This window comes from Miniopterus natalensis, chromosome 10 (assembly GCF_054644295.1).
Source record: "Miniopterus natalensis isolate mMinNat1 chromosome 10, mMinNat1.hap1, whole genome shotgun sequence".
Classification (NCBI taxonomy): domain Eukaryota; kingdom Metazoa; phylum Chordata; class Mammalia; order Chiroptera; family Miniopteridae; genus Miniopterus; species Miniopterus natalensis.
The window spans coordinates 22,313,147-22,329,951 of record NC_142090.1 but is presented as its reverse complement, the minus strand read 5'-3'; the positions used below and the strand labels follow the sequence as shown (position 1 = coordinate 22,329,951).

The following is a 16,805-nucleotide window of genomic DNA, read 5'->3' as shown; positions in this document are numbered from 1 at the left end:
AATTAAAACCACAATGAAGTATCACCTCTCACCTGTCAGAATGGCTCCATCAACAAACAACATGTAGAGAAAAGGGAACCCCCTGCACTGTTGGTGAGAATGTAGACTGGTGCAGCCACTATGGAAAACAGTATGGAGTTTTCTCAAAATATTGAAAATGGAACTGCCTTATGACCCAGTGATTCCACTTGTGGGAATATATCTGAAGAAACCCAAAGCATTGATTCTAAAGAATATATGCACCCCTATGTTCATTGCAATGTTATTTACAGTAGCCAAGATTTGAAAGCAGCCTAAGTGCCCATCAGTAGATAAGTGGCTAAAAAAACTGTCGTACATTTACACAACGGAATACTACTGGGCTGTAAAAACGAGGAAAATCTTACCTTTTGCAACATCATGGATTGACTTGGACAGTATTATGCTAAGTGAATAAGCCAGTCAGAGAAAGACAAATACCATATGATTTCACTCATATGTGGAATCTAATGAACAAAATAAACTGACAAACAAAATAGAAACAGACTCATAGATACAGAAAACAGACTGACAGCTGTTAGAAGGGAGTGGGGTTGGCAGGCTGGGTGAAAAAGGTGAAGGGATGAAACAAAACAAAAAAATTCATAGACACACACAACAGTATGGTGATTACCAGAAAGAAAAGGGGATGGTGGAGGTAGAAGACAGTAAAGGGGAGATAAATAGTGACAGAGGGGACTTGACTTTGGTTGGTGAACACACAATACAATATACAGATGATGTATCATAGAATTGTACACCTGAAACCTATACAATTTTATTAATCAATGTCACCCCAATAAATTCAATAAAAAATTTAAAAGCCTTGAAAAAATAAAAAGCTAAAAAATTATTTTTAAAAAATTTAAAGCAATCACTCTATCCCTCAGCTGGAGAAAGCACGAAATGGAATGAAAATAATACTTATTGGTTGAATTCTGGACTCAAGTATGGATTCTCACTAGCAATCTTAATATAACCAAAGTAAAGGAATACTGCCATGTGGTATTCAAATGACACTAGCAAACATTTTATTTTCACTCAGATGCTCCTTAATTTCCATTTACAGGGTCATTTTATTCTCATATATTTAAAAAATTGGAAACATTTACCTTATCGTGAATGGCTCGCCGATTGGAAGGCTGTATTAAGACCTTGTATCCCAGGTTGGTGATCCCTTTGATATGCCGGGGAGCCAGAGGTGCCCTCCTCTCCCAGGCGTTCACATCTTCCCGCCTCAGGGCCATCACGGGTTTGTGGTGAAGCCCCCTGGAGAGGCTGAGTCTGAGCCTGCCCAGTTTGGTGCTATATATGCGCAGCATTTTGAAACCTGGTGACTGTAAAGACATCATAAGAGCGCAGGACAACAAAAGGTAGGCGGGCTCACAGGTCAGTTCTGGTCTCCTAAGAAATCTGTTGTAAAAGCCAGCCAACTCAGATGATAGCGGATACAAGAGAGAGAAAACAGGAGGGGAAACCTGGATGATATACAAAGTGTTCCTTTACCCAAACAAACCCAAATTTCCACAAACAAGGGTATTTATTTCCAAAAATAAAAAAAGTACAGAGTGCCTTTTGTGGCTCAGTTGGTTGATGCGTTGTCCTTGCACCAAAAGGCTGCGGGTTTGATCCCCCATCAGGGAACATGCCTAGGTTGCAGGTTCCATCCCACATCAGAGTGCATACAGGAGGCAACTGGTGGATGTTTCTCTCTCACATCTCTCTCTCTCTCTCTCTCTCTCTCTCTCTCTCTCTCAAAATCAATAAAAATATATCCTTGGGTGAGGATTTTAAAAAGTACAGAGCAACTTTGAGACACTAACCCATGTCTGTGCGGCTGAAACAGATTTTTAAATATATTTTTTTATCAAACTATTCAGCACAAAACTTTTAAGCAAGTTAAACTGCAGTGCAATACAGGAAGATAATTTATGCCAATTTTGAGAGCTTAAAGTTTGGAATTCTTTAATCATGTACAAGATTCTTGGCAATCTAGCTCCAACTCCTTTCAAGTTTCATCTCTGGCCATTCTCTAACAAGTGCTACTCAGTGTTGGGCAGCCTACTGCCATCAGTGAACTGCTTTTCATTTTCACTGGTCGGTGAGGAGATATGTACAGATAGAGACCTTTATATCACATGATCATTTTTCTAGTAATTCATTGTTATTGAATTTTATAAAAGTATTGGTCCTGGGCAGATTAGAAATTTAAGAAAGCAAAACAAACATGCTGCTTCACCTAAGAACCCGAGCCTCACCCTCACTGGCCCCTTTGTTGTTCTAAACACACTATTCCCTTTCCCAGGATTTCCTTTCCATGACACACTCTCATATATATTAAACCTAAAACTGTCTCAGCCAGCTTTCTAACTGCTATTCCAAGTTGCAAAATTCCACCGTCAATTCAATCATAAAATGTTTACAAGAGGCTCACTATAAATTTCACATAAATTTTTAAAGCATAAATATCAAACATTCGTCTTCATATGGTTACATACATTTGGTAGTCAAATGTCATTTCGGATGATAATTTGCTGGATTTGGACACTAAACCTTAGATTTTTATGTTTAAGGTTGGCATCAAAATACTACACAATTTCACACCTTCCAGAAATATTCTACCAATTCCTGCTAGCGTTTAGCAAAATTTGTATAGAACACATATCTGTTATATTAGACTGCAACCTCTAAATCAGACCCACCACCAGGTAGATGGGGAATGTTTGTACAAACCTAGGGCACACAAATACTTGTCACCTGAGGTAGAAAATTTAGAGGGCAATTCACAACACAACAGGCCCAAAAGAACAAAGTAAACAGCAGAGTCCCACTAAGAAGGTTTTAGGAAGGAGAGGGCCATGAACAGAAAGGGCTGCAAACAGCAAGTGAACATGCAGATGGTTAGGGCCAAAATCGATGATCAACCTTTCAGTAAAAGACTGTTATGTACTCTATCTAAATTTTGGTTTATTTACATAGGTGTTTTTTTAAAAAAAAAAAGAGACAACATTAAGCCCAAACCCAAGCCAAAACACAGTATTTATTCTCTCCCAAGCCAAAGAAAAAACTACAGCATTCCATGGAACTTGAATCCCTATGTTCTCAAATAAAATCAATTCCAAAGACATGCAATTCTTTTGAACACACAGATAAGCCCAGAAATGGCCCCATCCTCCCAGCAGGAGCTGTATTTCATATACCATAAGTGACAGAGGGACACCACATCCTCTACTCTTTGTAGCAATCCTTGGTATTAAACAAGACAAAACATGTTGAGATAATAGAGCCTCTCCCTCTTCCCAATTTGATTTATAATCACAGTCTCCCCTCCCTCAGCAGTCATCCCTCCTTCTCCGACCTCCTCTGTCTGGAGTTGGGGGTGCAATGTGAGAGGAGAGACACAGACACATGCACACATGTAATACACACATAGATATTTGCAAAGACAGACTTTCCATGGTGAATAGGAAAAGAAAGCAGCAGATGTGACCCTCTGGAGTTTATTTGGGAAGCTGCTTTCACTTTCATTTTTTGTAGACAATTCTCAAATCACAAGTCCTGTAACTTTGTTTTTAAACAAATGTAACCATGGCTACCATTGGTTTAATATAATATTCCAAGCACCAAGCTGAGCACCTTAAAGATATTATTTTATTTTCTCCTTGCAAAAATCTTATTAAGTAGATACTATTATTATCCCCATTTTACAGGTAAAGAAACAACTGAGTAGAACTGTTGCTTTTAAGCAGAAGCAGGATTCCTAGGTTAATATTTGGATTTTCTCTTCTTTCCCAAAGCCTGCAGATCCACACCATGTAGATTTGACACGTTGTGCTGCCATCAGCTTGTTTCAGAAAAAGATCAGATCCATGTGGCATCAACTTTAATCGTTTTAATAAATGATCAGTTCTCCCCGCAGCATGAGCTGCCTCTATCTACCCCTTTCCCATGTGCCACCAAAAATCCTTCTTGAGTCCCTGCCAAAGTAAAACTTAGGTCTCTGGCAGCTTAGGAAAAAAAGATTTGATTATAGCAGGTATTACTGTATTAGTAATTGCTTGAACCCAAAACTTGGTCTCAGCATAGAACTTTCCAGGCCCACCATTCATTTCATTCTAAGGTCATCACAAATGATCTAACAGTGAGGATTTCTTCATTGCTTTTAGGTAGGGCACTGCAGGTATCTGGTATTTCATCGAAATGCCCAGGTGGGCTATTCTGGATATCTCTGTCCTGGATTTTGTAGGTTCTTCCAAGAAGATCAGGAAGTAAACATAATTATTTTTAGCAATGCCTTAGTAAAACAAAGCAGGAAGACCCCTGGCTTGCCACTTGACAGTGCCAGCTGCTGATAACAGCCAGTAGTATGAGCAAAGAGGATGTGGAAAAGCAAGAAGAGAAGAAAAAGAAAGATCTGGGGAGAATAAAGAGGAGGAAGAGGAGGAGAGAAATAGTGGGAGGAAGAGAATTGCCACCTCATCAGGGGAGGGAAGTTAAGACCCTTCCCCTGACAATTGCTAAAGTCTTCCCTTCAACACAGAAAGGGCTAATGTTTCAAACAGCATAAAAATGAAATTTAAAATATTCTTCCCTATGTTTTTATAAAACTAGTAGAGCACTAAGGTACACATTTTACTTACCTAGGGCTGCTCAGGAGTTTGAAAGGACTCTGAAAGTCATGAGAGTATTATAGTGAATTAAATGCACAGACATTCACAGAGATAGGAGCACAGTCAGTGGATGAACTCTAGCAATAGAACATAGTATATGATACCAATACTTCTATTTCCATCTCTCAATTCAGGGAAAACTTAAGAATTTGTTTTAATTTACAAATTATGTCTTTGCAATGTACACATGAGAAAGATAGATAGATAGATAGATAGATAGATGATAGATGATAGATAGATGATATAGATAGATGATAGATAGATAGATGATAGATAGATGATAGATGATAGATAGATGATAGATGATAGATAGATGATGATAGATTAGATAGATAGATAGATAGATAGATAGATAGATAGATAGATAGATAGATGATAGATAGATAGATAGATAGATAGATAGATAGATGATAGATAGATGATGATAGATAGATAGATAGATAGATAGATAGATAGATAGATAGATGATAATAGATAGATAGATGATAGATAGATAGATGATAGATAGATAGATAGATAGATAGATAGATAGATAGATAGATAGATAGATGATGATAGATAGATAGATAGATGATAGATAAATGATGATGATAGATAGATAGATAGATGATAGATAGATAGATAGATAGATGATAGATGATAGATAGATAGATGATGATGATAGATAGATAGATAGATAGATAGATAGATAGATAGATAGATGATAGATAGATAGATAGATGATAGATAGATGATAGATAGATAGATGATAGATAGATAGATGATAGATAGATATAGATAGATAGATAGATAGATAGATGATAGATAGATGATGATAGATATAGATAGATAGATAGATAGATAGATATAGATAGATAGATAGATAGATAGATAGATAGATAGATAGATAGATAGATAATAGATAGATATAGATAGATAGATAGATAGATAGATAGATAGATAGATAGATAGATAGATAGATAGATAGATAGATAGATGATAGATATAGATAGATAGATAGATAGATAGATAGATGATAGATATAGATAGATAGATAGATAGATAGATAGATAGATAGATAGATAGATGATGATAGATAGATAGATAGATAGATAGATAGATAGATAGATAGATGATAGATAGATAGATGATAGATAGATAGATGATAGATGATAGATAGATAGATGATAGATGATGATAGATGATAGATAGATGATAGATGATGATAGATAGATAGATAGATAGATAGATAGATAGATAGATAGATAGATGATAGATAGATAGATGATAGATAGATAGATGATGATAGATAGATAGATGATAGATAGATAGATAGATAGATAGATAGATAGATAGATAGATAGATAGATAGATATAGATAGATAGATGATGATAGATAGATAGATGATAGATAGATAGATAGATAGATAGATAGATAGATAGATAGATGATAGATAGATAGATGATAGATAGATGATAGATAGAGATAGATAGATGATAGATAGATGATAGATGATAGATAGATGATAGATAGATAGATAGATGATAGATAGATAGATAGATAGATAGATAGATAGATAGATAGATAGATGATAGATAGATAGACAGATAGATGATAGATAGATAGACAGATAGATAGATAGATAGATAGATAGATAGATAGATAGATGATAGATAGATGATAGATAGATAGATGATAGATAGATAGATAGATGATAGATAGATGATGATAGATAGATAGATAGATAGATAGATAGATAGATAGATAGATAGATGATAGATAGATGATAGATAGATGATAGATAGATGATAGATGATAGATAGATAGATAGATAGATAGATAGATAGATAGATGATAGATAGATAGATAGATAGAGATAGATGATAGATAGATGATAGATAGATAGATGATAGATAGATAGATAGATGATAGATAGATGATAGATAGATGATAGATAGATAGATAGATAGATGATGATAGATAGATAGATAGATGATGATAGATAGATGATGATAGATAGATAGATGATAGATAGATGATGATAGATAGATAGATAGATAGATAGATAGATAGATAGATAGATAGATAGATACATACATACATACATACATACATACATACATACATACATACATAGATAATAGATAGATAGATGGTAGATAGACGATAGATGATAAATAGCGTTTGCGTTTGGTACTCCACACATATCCCACAATTTTCCTTCGGCGATCATGAAATAAACTATGGTGGTTGAGTATATCATCACCCTAAATCACATGCAGGAAACAAAAAAATTCTGTGACGTGCATTTATAAACGATTCTACTTGAGGAAAAGCCATGTTCACATGCAGAGGACCTGATATGTATTTGGGAAGATCCTTTCAAATGACGAGCAGACTGGTCTTTGTACAATTACATATATTAATATTGTAGTAGCTAGTCATTTGTTTTTAGCAGGAATATTTTTGAATATTTAAATAAAAATATAATAAAAGCCCAGAATTTTCTTGATGGAATTAGCTTTTGCCCATTGATTATAGAAGAGCTGTTATTGTTGTTGTTTTTTAAATATGTCTTTTATTGATTTCAGGAGAGGAAAAAGAGAGGAAGAGAGAGAGATAGAAATGTCAATGATGAGAGAGTCATTGATCACCTGCCTCCTGCACGCCCCCTACTGGGGATCAAGCCCGCAAGCCAGGCATGTGACCTGACCAGGATTCGAACCACGCTCTCCTGGATCATAGGTTGATGCTCAACTGCTGAGCCACGCCAGCCAGGCAAAGAGGTGTTTTGATTTATTTCTTCAATTCAGAAAAATCTGGTGGGTACTTAAGGTGTGCATAGCATAATGTTAGGTAAAGAAGCAGAAATCAAATTTCTGCTCATTTTCATGGGATCCAACAAGAGCAGGATGGGACAATTCCATCTAATTAAGTGGCCCCCATCAAAATCTGATGATGAGCCCTGGACAGTGTGGCTCAGTTGGTTGGAGTGTCCACCCATACACCAAAAGGTGGTGGGTTCGATCCCTGGCCAGGGCACATGTGGGAGGCAGCCCATCGATATCTCCCTCTCTCTCTGTCTCTCTTTCCTGTCCTCTCTCTAAAATCAATTTAAAAGAATTTTTTTTTTAATCTGATGGTGAATTATCAATTACTGATTCTAACTGAATATTAGAGTCAGAATGAGCCTGAGAGAAGATAATCTAAAACCTGATGATACAAATAAAGGTAGTGAGCCCCATAACAATAAGGAATTTTCCATGTTTTATAAAAATCATTTTCTGAGCCTCTATGAATGAATAACAATAAAAACAGTCTACTGTTCTGGTAAGCATAATTTATTTTATATTTTATTTTAATTTTAAATATATCTTTATTGATTTCAGAGAGAGGAAGGGAGGGGGAAGGAGAGATAGAAACAGCAATGATGAGAGAGTCACTGATCGGCTGCCTCCTGTACATCCCCTACTGGGGATGGAGCCTGCAACACAGGCATGTGCCCTGACCAAAATCGAATCGTGTCCTCCTAGATCATAGGTCGATGATCAACCACTGAGCCACACCAGCTGGGCAGTAGGCATCTTTTAAATATAACTGGGTTAGGTTACATTTATCTGTTACTTATGCCATAAAACAACATATTTGATTTATGCTGGTTTTCATGAGTGAGAGTGGTAGGTCTACACAGAGCTTTTGGAACTAAGGTCTACATAGAGTTTTTGGAGTTTTTTATTCTTTTATCTAATATTCAAAAATCCTTTAATGGAGTAGCCTTGAGTTGAACAAAATAAGGTGATGGGTGAGAAATGCAAATGATTTATACTTCCAGTTCATTGAAGTCTCTTCAATCCTTTCCATAACATCAACCTAACCAGAAAACTTTTTAAATTCACAAACCACCTACCTAAACCAGAAAAATTTGTAAGCAAATACAAGAACTTAAGTACAAAAAGGACTTCCTGCTTAGCCAGTGCTGCTCAGTGGTGTTGAGCATCCACCCATGCACCAAGAGGTTGCTAGTTTGATTCCTGGTCAGGGCACATGCCTGGGTCGCAGGCTCGATCCCCAGTAGGGGGCATACAGGAGGCAGCCGATCAATGTTTATCTCTCATCAATGTTTCTCTTTCTCTTACCCTCTCCCTTCCTCTCTAAGAATCAATAAAAACATACTTTTAAAAAGAGGGGCCTCCTAATTTCTGTTTCCAGTGGGACATGTACAAAGGATTATAAATCCCTTATTAACAAATTAAGTCCAAATCTTCCATCTCTAGCCCCCGTAGACAGAGATGTGCTCTTTGTCCTTATGCTTTAGATCTTTAAAATAATCCCACTAGAACATAATTCAGTGACTCAAACTAAAACTATCAAATCACATAGAGAGATTTCTCAATGTCATTTATTTGTTGTACTAATCAGGCACACATCTTGAGTAAATACTGACACTAAGAATGGAGTAGCCTTGTGCTGAACAAAATAAGGTGATGGATGAGAAATGCAAATGATTTATACTTCCAGTTCATTCAAAAACTGCAAGTGTATTTTTAAAACCATGGTTTTCTGCCCTGACAGTGCTGTTCAGCAGTTGAGTGTTGACCCAGGAACCAAGAGGTCACCAGTTTGTTTCCTGGTCAGGGCACAAGTCCAAGCTGCGGGCTCAATCCCCAGTAGGGGGTGTGCAGGAGGCAGCTGATCAATGACGTTTCTCTCTCATCAGTGTTTCTGTCTCTCTATCCCTCTCCCTTCCACTCTCTCTAAAAAGGAAAATATTCAATAAAAATCATATTTTAAATAAATAAATAATAAAAATTAAAACCATGGTTTCCCAGGAAACGCTGGCACTGTAGATAAAGAGGGCAGCTCTTTGGCCATGAGTCTTAGCCCACACTACATATTTGGTATCCAGACCATAATAATCCTGGAGAGATCCCAAAAAGTTACAAATTAACAAAACACCTGATAATGGCCTAGAACTAATCCAAATACTTCCCAACCCCAAGGCTTGCTAGAACTAGGTTTGGGCATGCAATAACACTGTCCTCCATACTTGTACTTCCTGTTGCATAGGTACATTCTTTAATGCTTCCACATTAAACTCCTTATACTCAGCCAGAAGTTAAAAACACAACAAAAAACAAGTAGACTTGTGTGGGCAGACTCTATTAATATTAATCTGGTATAAGAATATTCTTAAATTCTCAAGCCCATGAGTTACGCATAGTCATCCAAAGATATGAGACCCAAGATTCTTCTGGTCTCTAGCCCACAGATTTTGTTTCACTGAGATGGAATACAAAGTTATTTCTGAATTGGAAGCTAATCCAAAATGTTTATCTGCTTATTTGTCTGTCTCTTTGCTCAACTGTAAATGCTTTGAGCGAATAAATTGTGTTTTATTCATCTCTTGTTACTGGTGCATAGGAGAACTCAAATGTTTTAAGAAAAAAATGAATAAATGAACAAATTTAAATAAACAGCATAAATACCTATATGCAGCAGAGAAAACAAAATAGATACACCAAACAGGGACTCATATCTACCCTCCCCACCTCCACTCCCAGCCATAACATCCAACAGAACAACAACAACAAAATCTATTCTCTGCCAAGACCTATAGACCAATAATGTTATGAAATGCAATATAATATGATTGGAAAATACAGACCTGGGAGCTGAAACTAGTAACTAGTTGTGGAGTTCCTTCTCTTGACCTCAGTTTCCTCTTCCAGACTAGAATATACAACTAAAGTCCTTTTCAGCTCTAATAGTCTATTTAGCATATTAGTGCCTGGGCAATGGATTACAAAATCATTAGAATTTTAGAACATAAATAGGCAGTCTGACTCAGGAAGATCCAGCTAAAGTATATTAAACAAGGAAACAAAAACACTAAAAAGACTATGGGAGGCAGACATTCACCTAGGTTACCTGCATTAACTGCAAGAACCAGGAGCCCAGAGCTTACAACAGGAGGGGCATACCTCAAAGGAACATTGACTTCATGAAGGGCTCCTCAACTCCACTTACTCTGTGACCTTGGTGTATAACAACCTGTCTGTATTGTATCTGCAAAATGGAGTCAGGTCTGTTGTGAAACTGCCTTGCATGCCGTAAACACTCAGTAAATGTTAAGAAACAAAGTTTCTAGGCCTGCCCACTCCTCAAAGATGAGCACAGCAGCGCCACCACCAACAGAAGACACAATCTTCCTTTCTTCTTTATCACACTGTGTAAGGCCTTCACAGTGGCTCCATGTCAATTCCCTCCCAGTCTTACATCAAAAAGAGCCCAGTAAGCCCTCTTTTCAACTTCATCCTTTAGATATGGGCGTTCAAGATAAATAACTTGCCGTTTTATAGTGTATTTCACCACACTTAAGATACATTTTAGCATCCCTGAAAAAGGAATGCATCTTAAATGATGGCACCTGATATTAATATGGTAATAATATTACTGGTTATTTCCCATTCAAAATGCAGTGTTTCTGTGATTCCATGAATTTCAGGAATTTGTTGCGACTTCACCAAGGAAACTTGCCCCTGTTTATAGTGTTATTTCTATGAAAAAATAATAATAAAGAATATTTGCAAAAATGAAAAGTTTTTTGTTAAATGGACACTGCTTACATGTGAAAGACCACTTCCAAAATCCTGAGCCAAGATTTGCTAAGGCTTCAATAAAGGATTAGTTAGGGGGGAAATTTTCAATTGTAAATAAGTGAAATTAAAGTGCTGGTGATGCTGTCATCAATGACAAGTGAGACTGATAACAAATACGAATTTCTGGAGAATGGGAGAATGACAAGGAAAGTTGGTTCAAACCTCTGTCTTCCTAACTCACTTTGCAGAAAGGCCACCAGTGTACGTTGCGGGGTCATGAAGGCTAGGTTCTCCAGCCTTTATGGGGGCCGGGGGGGAAGGGGAGTACAGGTGACAAAAATCAAAATACACACACACACACATAGACAAAAACACGTCCACACAAAGTGCTAACCGTGATTTTTTTAAATAAACGATGTGAAAGCCCCTTCCTGGGCCAGCGACCTGATTGCAGCTAGCGGCGCCGGCGTGATCACAGCTACAGCTTCTCCACATTCCAACGCCTCATGACCCCCAGTATCAAAAAATGTTCATCTTTGTTCAGGTAACTGAACTCTCTCTCCTTCCCTCTCTCCAAGCCTCCACCTCATTTCCATTCCCTTAAAATCAGTGTCTGAAAGGCCCATCTCTTCTGGAAGTTGTGAGGGCCCTGTTCGACCACGCAGAGCAGGCGACAAACGGCTTCTCCCCGCGCGGGGCAAGCTCTCCGCGGCCCACGCAGACCCGGCAGCGCCTCGGGAGTCCAGGAGACGCTGAGACCCAAGGGTCCAACTTCCCCCCACCTCCCATCTGTTAGAGCGTGAACGCGGAGCAGCAGCTGGGGGGGGGGGGGGGGGGGGCAGGGGCGCTCCACGTCAGGGCCAGCCCAAGAAGGACAGGGAGAGAAGTATGTGATCAGTCTGGCCGAGCAGGCCGGAGCTGGAAAGGCCAAGTGGGAAACAACGGCAAGGAAAGAAAGCGGCGGGGTGAGGGCTGCCCCCCACAATCTCCATCAGCCAGCCCGGCAGCCAGCCAGTCTAAATAAGCGCACGGTGCAGGAATTAACAGAGCGTTTGCTCTGCAGCTTCAACACCAGCCTTTCACTCCTCAACAGCCGCACCCCTTCCCCCGCCAAAAAAAAAAAAAAAATCTGAATTGCATCCCTCCCCCTTTTTATTCAGAAATTTCGGACCAGCGCCAGCTGCCCTCCCGGGCTCGGTTAAACCGCTCTCCGCAGCGGGGCAGGGGCGTCGGGGAGTCGGGGTCTGCGGGCGGCGGGGGCGCGGGGAGCGGGAGGCAGAGCCCCTCGGCTCCCAGCCCGCCCCGTCCCGCTGGCGTCCCGCGCACCTGGTCGGAGGAGCCCGCGCCCCGCTCAGCCCCCGCACCGCGCCTCACCTCGTCCCCCGGCGCTGACCGCTTCCCGCCGCCTCCCAGCTCGGTCCGGCGGGTAGGCCCCGACGTCCCGGCAGAAATTGGGATGCGGGCTGGGAGGAGGAGGTGTTTGCTCAACTTCGGAGGACGTCACGCCTCCTCCCCGCGCAGCCAATCAGCGGCCGTCCTGAGGGAACAACCTTCTCCTCCGCCAATCAGCGGCGCTGCCAGGTGCTAGGTCATGCCCGGCCCCCGCTCCTCCCCGAAAACCCTCCGCCTCTCGGAGCGCTGACCTGCGCCCTCAGCCAGGGCATCCCGTCCTCGCGGGGCGGCGACTGACCAAGTTCACGACTGTCCACAGCAGAGGACAGGCGGGGTCGGAGAAGAGCGAAAATAGTCTGGGCCACACACGCTAAAGAGATGCGCGTATTCCCTGGAAGAAAGTTGAGAGCTATGCACATCGCGTTTGTCTAGCAATATGCACTTTCCAAAGCATTTTCAGTCCCACAGCAAGCCTATGAAGGCAGGTGACAGTTCTTAGAACAGTTTTAGAGTCCAAAAACAGACCGAAAAATTAGCATATCTGTATCCAATGAGTAATACGAATCATGTGTATCTGACAAAGTCCAATGTTCTCTAAAAGCCCTAAGTGGCTGTAGAGGGACAGGGAAAATGCATTTCATAAAACTAGCCTCAGCAGTAGAGGCTGAGGAATGCCCGAAGCCCATCTGTGGTCCTCCCAGGGAGTCAACGACCAGAAGGTAATCTTCCCTCCTATTTTATAACTTTCTCCGACACTTACACTTTTCTCATACTTTTCTCATAACACCCAGAGGTGTTAAAACTATTAAGCTTTCATGTCAATAATCTAGAGCCTAGAATATTTATATAAACTCCACTCACACCTCTAATTACAGAGTAAATTAGAATCTTTTCTGGAAGTTGGAATTTTCCTCTGTATCTTTAGCTTCACATATCTAAACTTATATTCCTAATCACTCCTCTAGTGCCTTCTCTCTTGCTGTGTTTCCCAGCTTTGTTCCTGATATAACCAACTTTCTAATCACCACCTACCCAGGCTTGAAACATCAAGTTTGCTTCAGTTCTTCCTCTGGCCTGACAGCCTTCGCCATGGTGTTGACTCTGTCCTTTCAAATCCCTCTACTGTCACTCTCCTTCAAACCCCTTTGCACACTACCTAGACTATATTCCTTCAAGCACGCAACTCTGATCATCTCATTGGCCTGAGCAAAAAGCTTCTGGGCTTTTCACTATTCCTAGAACATTGCCCAAAGTCCTTCACACAATGTTTGCTTCATGAGGTCATTATGAGGGTAAAATGAAATGATGTCCAAAGTGTTCTGCCAAGTGTCTATCTACAGAAACTGGTTATTATTTATTTTTCTCACGTTGTCCACTTACCTGTAATTCTCCTTTAAAAAAATGTCCAGCTCTCTGAAACTAACCAATCCTTTAGGGTTCAGTTCAAACACGACTTCAATGAAGCCTTCTCTGAATATTTCAATCAGATATGATCTCTCCCTTCTCTCTTACATATCTGTCTCTCTTGTACTTACTACAGTAAATAATAATAGTCATTTATATTTATCTTATTTCCATCCCTTACCTGTCATCATAAAATCCTTAATAAAAGCAGGTATATATACTCAGCGTTGCTCTTTTTTTTTTTTTTCCCTACCACTTCTAGCACAATACTATGCATGTGGCACATCCTAGGTAAGTCGGGGTCTCAGAAGGAAACGGGTGGCACAATCCAACTGGAGACACAAAGGGCATAAATGTGCACAGGATAAAGGAGGGCAGCAAAGACAGTGATGCACCCTGTGACTAGCAACAATGAGAACTGCCTGTAGACCTTAACCAGGCCCGAGGAAGGGATGGCCACTAGAATTCAGAAGAAGCTCTAGCTATGGTGTAGCTGAAGCTATAGGGAGTGCCACCTGACAGAGTTGACTTCTGAATCAATCAGGAACGGAGCTGCCTAAGGAATCAATAAGTCCACCCAGAGAGGGAGCTACCTACAGCAGGGGTCAACAAACTTTTTCTGTAAAGAGCCGGAAAATAAATATTTTAGACTTTGCAGGCTTTAAGGGGTCTCTGTCACAATTATCCAATTCTGCCATGGGAGTGCAAAGTCACCCATAGATAAGCATAGTTGTCCAATAAAACTTTATTTATAAAAACAAACTGCAGACCAGATATGCAATAATGGTCATAGTGTGAAGACCATTGAGCTAGGAAATAAATAACCCTACTTCATTCTCCTGCCCTCCTATCTCCTGCTAGTGCATTCTACAAATTGGACACAAGGAAAGCCAAAGGGTTGGTGCAGTCCACAAAGGGAAGAGCAGGTACAAAAGGGGGCAGAAGTGCTAGAGGGCTCAAAGGAGATAATCCAGCACAAAAGGTGTTGAGCGAATGCTTGTTGAGATTAATGAGTCATATGATTGAACACTGTGAATTACTCTGCAAATGGCTGGAACTCATGGGAAAACTATCAAAACTGCACTCCTGAATGGACAAAGCTGAGAAAGAGGCTGTGAGGCACAGTGAGCTTCTCTCTCACTTTGAAATCCCATGCACCTCTGACCTGCTGTCACCCTGATGAAACATTAGCCTGGCCCAAAATCGCTCCTCTCTGAATTCCAAACTACTGTGTCATATGCTGTGGTGTTCAAGAATTTTGCAAAACATGCACTTGAGAAGCTCTGTTCCTTAAAATGGGGGATTTTAACATTTTCATCATAGTGACATTTGTTGCAAATATAGTTCTCAAATGTCTTCACAATGAAAAGGGACAGTGGATGAGAGAAAGAACAAGGCTTGTACACATGCCAGGTCAGCTCCCACAGTCATCTCAGATGCCTTACGTATGGGAGACTCCTATCTATATGGGGTGCTAGGTCAACACTCCTAAGATTGGAAAGTTGATTCTGGGCAAGTGGGAGACAGAAGATTAAGTTCTCAAAAAGAGAACTTATTCTTAATACATGTGAGCTATTATTGTGCCTTACTGTTTTATTCTGTCTCATCTTCCCCTCCTCTGTCATTGTATTCAGAACCTACTCTCATTCTTAAGTGCCTTTAAGAGAAAATGAACATAAAGAGAAAATAGGTGGATGTATAGAGGAGGAGGAAGGAATGTGGAGTGCTCCTAAGTTTGTTCTACTGATTTTTCAAGACTTCATATTTCTTACATGAACAGCAATTTTTAGCGATATCACCTATAATCTGCCCACCCTAATAAAATTATTCTACTTATTAAAAATATAAGTTTCTCATAGCCAGGAAAGTTCAAAGTCAAATGTTATGTAAAATAAGAAGTAGTTTGTGAAAGAAAAGTTTCTAAATTACAATTGCTGTGTTGCCTAAAACTCAAATTCACTTGGAAATGAAGCACACTTTCTTTACTTTCAAGGAATTTAAGAAACTGATTAGGTAAGGCAAGAGCAGGAACCACCCATAAATAAATTGTAATTCCTAATAATAGGTTCTGGGTAGAGATAGCGATGTCCTGGGGTGATGCCCTCCCCCCAACTCTTAGGTGAAAGAAGCAGAGAAAAGTAATTACTGGTTCATCTCCTCTACCATTAGCAATACTTAGAGAGTCTTCCTGAAAAAAATCTAAGAAAATTCCAAGTCCCTTGACATTTTCAGGGTCAATCTGTCCTAGGCAGTTAGACAAGAGTAGAGCAAGGACAATAGACCAGGTACAGAAGGTCACCAGGGTGGAAAGCCCCAGGTGCCTAGCAAAGAACAATTGCAGGATGGGACCTCACCCCCAGGGTGACCTTTCCTTTCACAGAATAACCCTGGTCATATGGTTTGGACCCCTGACCTTTTCTCCTTAGAGATAACATCTCAGTTGTATTTCAGCTCCAGGCCCAGAAAAGCAGCAAAACCAGACAAGAAATGCCATGGCTGACCTCAGGACCAGCTGCATTGGATAATGACTCCCTGTCCTGGAGCCAACCAATCAATCAATGGATACCTAGACCCTGAAAGGACACACCTGGAAAGCTGCTGAATATTCTATTGAGATCTCCTGGGAACTCCCCTAAAATCTCCACCCTTAAAACCCTTAGAATGAAGGACCCAGAGCACTTTCCCTCCAGGGAGCATTTCCTTGCCTTTCCCTTCCCCCAGGTGCCTCACCTTTACCTTCCT

The 16,805-nt window shown here is 40.0% G+C and overlaps 1 protein-coding gene across 2 annotated transcripts in view; it reads right to left on the bottom strand.

The window, feature by feature from the left end:
- Positions 1–1,754, bottom strand: part of AASS (aminoadipate-semialdehyde synthase) — a 54,219-nt gene extending 52,465 nt beyond the window's left edge. For both annotated transcript variants that reach the window (XM_016213369.2, XM_016213370.2), the window contains exon 1: positions 1,131–1,754. In XM_016213369.2, coding sequence (XP_016068855.2) covers positions 1,131–1,370 — 240 coding nt within the window. In that variant the 5' untranslated portion in view covers positions 1,371–1,754. The remainder of the gene's footprint in view (positions 1–1,130) is intronic.
- Positions 1,755–16,805: the final 15,051 nt, after the last annotated feature.